At 36.8% G+C, this 5,221-nt stretch overlaps 2 protein-coding genes across 2 annotated transcripts; both read left to right on the plus strand.

The window, feature by feature from the left end:
* The first annotated feature begins 1,639 nt into the window (after window positions 1–1,639).
* LOC127788030 (uncharacterized) lies at window positions 1,640–2,641 on the plus strand. Its single transcript, XM_052316150.1, has 2 exons — window positions 1,640–2,101; window positions 2,144–2,641. The coding sequence occupies exons 1-2, from the start codon at window positions 1,640–1,642 to the stop codon at window positions 2,639–2,641; spliced, it is 960 nt and encodes a 319-aa protein (XP_052172110.1).
* A 1,923-nt stretch (window positions 2,642–4,564) lies between these two features.
* Window positions 4,565–4,999, plus strand: LOC127788031 (uncharacterized mitochondrial protein AtMg00810-like). The gene has a single exon (XM_052316151.1). The coding sequence runs from the start codon at window positions 4,565–4,567 to the stop codon at window positions 4,997–4,999; it is 435 nt and encodes a 144-aa protein (XP_052172111.1).
* Window positions 5,000–5,221: the final 222 nt, after the last annotated feature.

Consider the following 5,221-nt stretch of genomic DNA (forward strand, 5'->3'; position numbering starts at 1 on the left):
CGCTGGAATAACCGCCGCTAATTATATTTTTTGCGGTGGTTTTTTGACCGCCGCTAAATACAAAAAAAAAAAATCGCTGCTAAATATCGATTTTTTTGTAGTGTATCATCCATAAGAATCCTAATTTTAACGAGTTTCAAAATATCAAAATAAATGTTCTCTGTAAGAATTCTAATCCTAACGGGGTTTCAAAAAATCAAAAGAGACATTTTTGTAATAATCTTAATCTTGAACTACTTAAGATTATTCCATACCTCTTATAAATAAGAAGACACTCATTCCAAAAAATGTACGCTTCTAATACTGATTTTATATGACCTTTATCATCTTCAGTGTCTAATTTAGATATCAGAATATTTGCATAAGGACCTCTCTGCACCCTTTGACTATTTTTTTTCTTGCAAATTCAGACAGCCTGACGACGACATTTTCTGTTAAATAAATTTATTGTTATATCTTGGCAACAATAATTGGCACCATTAGTGGGAAACATCCGAAAAGCCTAAGAATATTACAATAGCTCTCACACAGTCTCAAGCCGTAGGAAGCCGAATCAAATCAGTTGAAAGAAAAGAGATTGCACAAAGGAAGCAAAAAGCAAACAATGCAACGGGATTCAAAATTGGGGAGGTCGCAAGTTCGCGAATCAGCTATATAATATACATGTATGTGATAATCTCATGAATGCTCTACTTCTTTGTTTAATATTTCTACACCTATCACTATTTCGTTTTCGAATTCTTGCTTTATACATATATATATAAGCGAAAAGTGGAAAATAAAGAAAAAAAAGCCATAAGAGAATTTTGTTATATTATCTATATATATATATATATATATTATAAAGTTTCTCATGGAAGTTGGGTGGAAAAAAAAAAAGTAGTTAAAAGAGAAGTTTTTGGTAGAAACTTAGCTGGAATAAGGGGCAAACCCGCTCGTTTGGCAATGCAGTTTAACCATTTATAAGCTATTAATTTAGCTTGTAAGCTACTAAACTTATTTACTTACCTGTTTGGCATCCCTAATAGCTTAAACTCTTATTTAATAGCATTTGTAGAAAGCCATCGGCCACCAGCTTTCGCAAAAACGTTGTAGAGAGCTTCTTGAGTTGGCCAACTCATTTATGATTTTACCCTCTTGCATTTCCAATATTTACACCTCCTATCCATCTTCTTGTTGGAGACGTGATTCAAAGATTGACTGGGTTCGTTGTTTAGACCAAGTCTTGGGGTACATGGGTTGTTAGCAGATTGTTTTACGTAGTGGGCGTTGTTGCTAATAATAAGCTAGTGGCTGTAGTGGACCTTCATTAGTAACAGAGTGATCTAAAATCTTTGATTTGTTTGTTTCAATATAGGCCTATATATATAGATGCACTTCAGGTTATTTTATTTAATTTAACTTTTACCATAAAGTAATAAAGCATCTGCAAAAGCTTTATTCCCATTTGTGTGTGCTACCTCTTTCTTGTTACCTTTTCTCAACAAATTTAGTATTAGAGCCACAATACATGAGGCTTGGGTCCTTCTAAGTTTGAAGAGTGATACACAAGAGAACAATGGAAGCAACTGGGTTTTCTTCCTCTTAACCACTCATATCGATTTTCAATTGTGAAAAGTACGAGTGGTGGAGCATCAAGATGAAGACATTGCTCAGATTACAAGAACTATGGGACTTGGTGGAGTATGGGTTCATTGATATAGAACCCAATAAAGAAAAGGAGAAAAGCCTGAAAGTAACCAAGGAAGAGGAGAAAAACCTAAAAGAAATCAAGAACAGGGATGCCAAAGCATTATTCATTCTCCAGCAAGCAGTCCATGAGACTATTTTCTCACGGATTGCAGCAGCAACCACATCAAAGCAAGCATGGTCAATTCTGCAGAAGGGGTTCCACGGCGATTCAAAGGTCATAGTAGTGAGATTACAATCACAAAGACATGACTTTGAAACCTTAGTTATAAAGAATGGGCAATCTATTGCTGAGTTTTTGTCAAGAGCAATGGCAATAGTTAGTCAAATGCGCTCCTACGGTGAGCAAATTCTAGATGAGACGGTCGTTGGAAAAGTATTGAGAAGCTTGACTCCAAAATTTGACCATGTGGTAGTTGTTATAGAATAAGTTAAGGATTTGTCAGTTCTTTAGGTTGATGAACTAATGGGATCTCTTCAAGTTCATGAGTCAAGAATCAATAGATCACTTGAAAAGAAAGAAGAAAAGGCATTTCAAGTGAAGGAGATAGCCACCAAACATGGAGACAAGGACCGTTCAGCAAGTAGAGGTCGAGAAAGAGGAGGATCTCGCGATCGTGGTAGAGGTAACTGTAGAGGCAGAGGAAGGAATGAAGGACAAAGGCAGTCCAATGAGCAAGGAAACATGAAGAGTGGCATTCAATGTTATCATTCCAAGAGATATGGGCATATAAAAGCTGATTGTTGGTACAGAGATCAGAACATGAATTTTGCAGCAGAAAATGAAGAAGAAAACAAGCTTTTTATGGCTTGTATTGATACTAACTGTAAACCAAGTGATTTGTGGTTTGTAGACAGCAGTTGTTCGAACCATATGACGAGCACCAAATCTTTGTTCCAGGAGCTTGATGAGACGCAAAGGATAAAAGTACAGCTTGGCAACAAAAAATAGATGCAAGTTAAAGGAAAAGGCATGGTCAGAGTCAGTACTAGCGATTGTAAGGTAAAAGAATTGAACAATGTTCAATTTGTACCTGATCTAAGATACAATTTATTGAGTGTTGGACAATTGATGGCTGGTGGATATTTTGATTTATTTTATGACAATGCATGTGTCATTAAAAACAAGAAATCAGGCCAAAAGTTTCATATCAACATGACTTCAAACAAGATGTTCCCACTGGATGTTTCTAAGGGCCTGAATTTTGCTCTTACTGCAAGTGCAAAGGAAGACTCAAAGCTATGGCATTTGAGGTACGGGCATCTTAACATTAAGGGCCTGAAGTTGCTAAGTGATAAAGGTATGGTTCGCGGGCTACCAAAAATTAGCTCTATTGATTTATGTGAAGGGTGCATTTATGGAAAACAAACTAGGAAGTCATTTCCTGATGGAAAAGCTTGGAGAGCTTCAACCTGTCTATAATTAATTCATGTTGATTTATGTGGGCCTATGCAAACTGAGTCCTTGGGTGGGAGTCATTATTTCTTGCTATTTAAAGATGATTATAGTCGCATAAGTTGGGTTTATTTTCTGGAAAGCAAGTCAGAAACTTTTGAGAAGTTCCAGAAATTTAAGGTTATGGTGGAATAGCAAAGTGACTACCATATCAAAGTTCTTCGTACAAATAGAGGCAGAGAATTCTTGTCCAAAGAATTTAATTTGTTTTGTGAAGAAAGTGGCATTCATAGAGAGTTTACAACTCCTTACACTCCGGAGCAAAATGGCATCGCTGAGCGCAAAAATAAAACTGTTGTGGAGATGGCAAGAAGTATGTTACAAGCAATGGGACTTTCAAACCAATTTTGAGCAGAAGCTCTAGCAACATTTGTCTATTTGTTGAATCTCTCACCAACAAAGGCTGTCATGAACCAAACTCCATATGAAGCTTGGCGTGGAAGGAGACCATCTGTATGTCATTTACGAGTCTTTGGGTGTGTTGCTTATGCTTTGATAAATTCACAAGTTCGTCAAAAGCTTGATGAAAAACTTGAAAAATGCATTTTTATTGGTTATTGTACTCAATCCAAAGCATATAGACTGTATAATCCTCTTAGTGGAAAGATTTTAATTAGAAGGGATATAGTATTTGATGAAAATGCAAGCTGGGATTGGGGTGAAGAACAAATACAGCAAGAGATGCCTATGCCAGTTGAAATCTCCTCACAGGAAAGACAAGAGCCAACCCCTACAAGTTCACCCGCTATGACGTCAGCAAAGTCATCAACTTCAGCAACACCAGGCAGAAACTCTTCATTTACAGCTCTTCAAGAGTCTTCAGATGAGACACCGCCAAGGAAGTATAGATCTTTGACTAATATATATGCATCTTCTCAGTTTGCTCTTACTGTTTCTGACCCTATAAATTATGGAGAAGCAGCTGAAAAAGAAGAATGGTAGAAAGCAATGGTGGAAGAGATGAAAGCTGTCGAAAAGAATGAAACATGGGAGATGGTTGACTTACCGGAAGGTAAAAATGCAATTGGTTTGAAGTGGGTATTCAAGACCAAATTTGTTGTAGATGGAAGTATACAAAAGCACAAAGCTCGTCTTGTGGCAAAAGGATATGCACAGCAATATGGTGTTGATTTTGAAGAAACTTTTTCCCCGATAGGTCGATTTGAAACAGTGAGACTTGTTCTAGCATTGGCTGCACAATTACAATGGCTTGTTTATCAATTTGATATCAAGTCAACATTTCTCAATGGAGATTTACAGAAAAAGATCTATGTAGCAAAGCCAAAAGGTTTCATAAAGGAGGGTGATGAAACAAAAGTGTACAAGTTGAAAAAGGCATTGTATGGATTGAAGTAGGCTCCACGAGCTTGGTATAGCAAGATTGATGGGTATTTTCAGAAAGAAGGGTACAAGAGAAGTATGAACGAGCCCACCTTGTATGTGAAAAAGGAAGGTAAAAATGATCTTATCATTGTTTGCCTTTATGTTGATGATATCATTTACCCTAGTTCCTCTAGTTCTCTTGTGGATGAGTTTAAGTCTCAAATGATGAATGAGTTTGAGATGTCGGATATGGGTTTATTGCATTATTTCCTTGGCCTTGAAGTCCATCAAGCAGAAGATGGAATTTTTCTTTCACAAAGGAAATATGTCAGGGACCTCCTTAGTAAATTTAGCATGGTTAATTGCAAGCCTCCAGCTACACCCATGAATATTAATGAAAAATTGCAACACGAAGATGGAGTAGAAATGGTAGATGCTAAGAAGTTCAGAAGCTTGGTTGGAGGCTTGATTTATTTAATGCGACCCGATCTTGCATTTCTTGTTGGTGTTATTTCCAGGTTTATGCAATAACCTTCAAAGGTTCATTATGGAGCAGCAAAGCGGGTATTGCGTTATATGGCTAGAACTATGGAGTACGGAATTTGGTACTCTAAAGCTTTTAATTACAAATTATGTGTGTAACGCCCCGCTTTCCTGAGTGCATTATAAATTGGGACAATTCTGGGACACTAAATTTTTTTCTTTCAAACACTAAGCTAAATAAAATCATTCCTCAAATCCGTCTCCCAGAAT

This window comes from Diospyros lotus, chromosome 13, assembly GCF_014633365.1.
Source record: "Diospyros lotus cultivar Yz01 chromosome 13, ASM1463336v1, whole genome shotgun sequence".
Classification (NCBI taxonomy): domain Eukaryota; kingdom Viridiplantae; phylum Streptophyta; class Magnoliopsida; order Ericales; family Ebenaceae; genus Diospyros; species Diospyros lotus.

Bases quoted from the DNA above. Each gene is read 5' to 3' on its own strand.
- LOC127788030 (XM_052316150.1), top strand. From the start codon at position 1,640: ATGAAGACATTGCTCAGATTACAAGAACTATGGGACTTGGTGGAGTAT. The intron at 2,102-2,143 runs GTAGTTGTTATA...TCAGTTCTTTAG, and splicing joins CTCCAAAATTTGACCATGTG to GTTGATGAACTAATGGGATC.
- LOC127788031 (XM_052316151.1), top strand. From the start codon at position 4,565: ATGAACGAGCCCACCTTGTATGTGAAAAAGGAAGGTAAAAATGATCTT.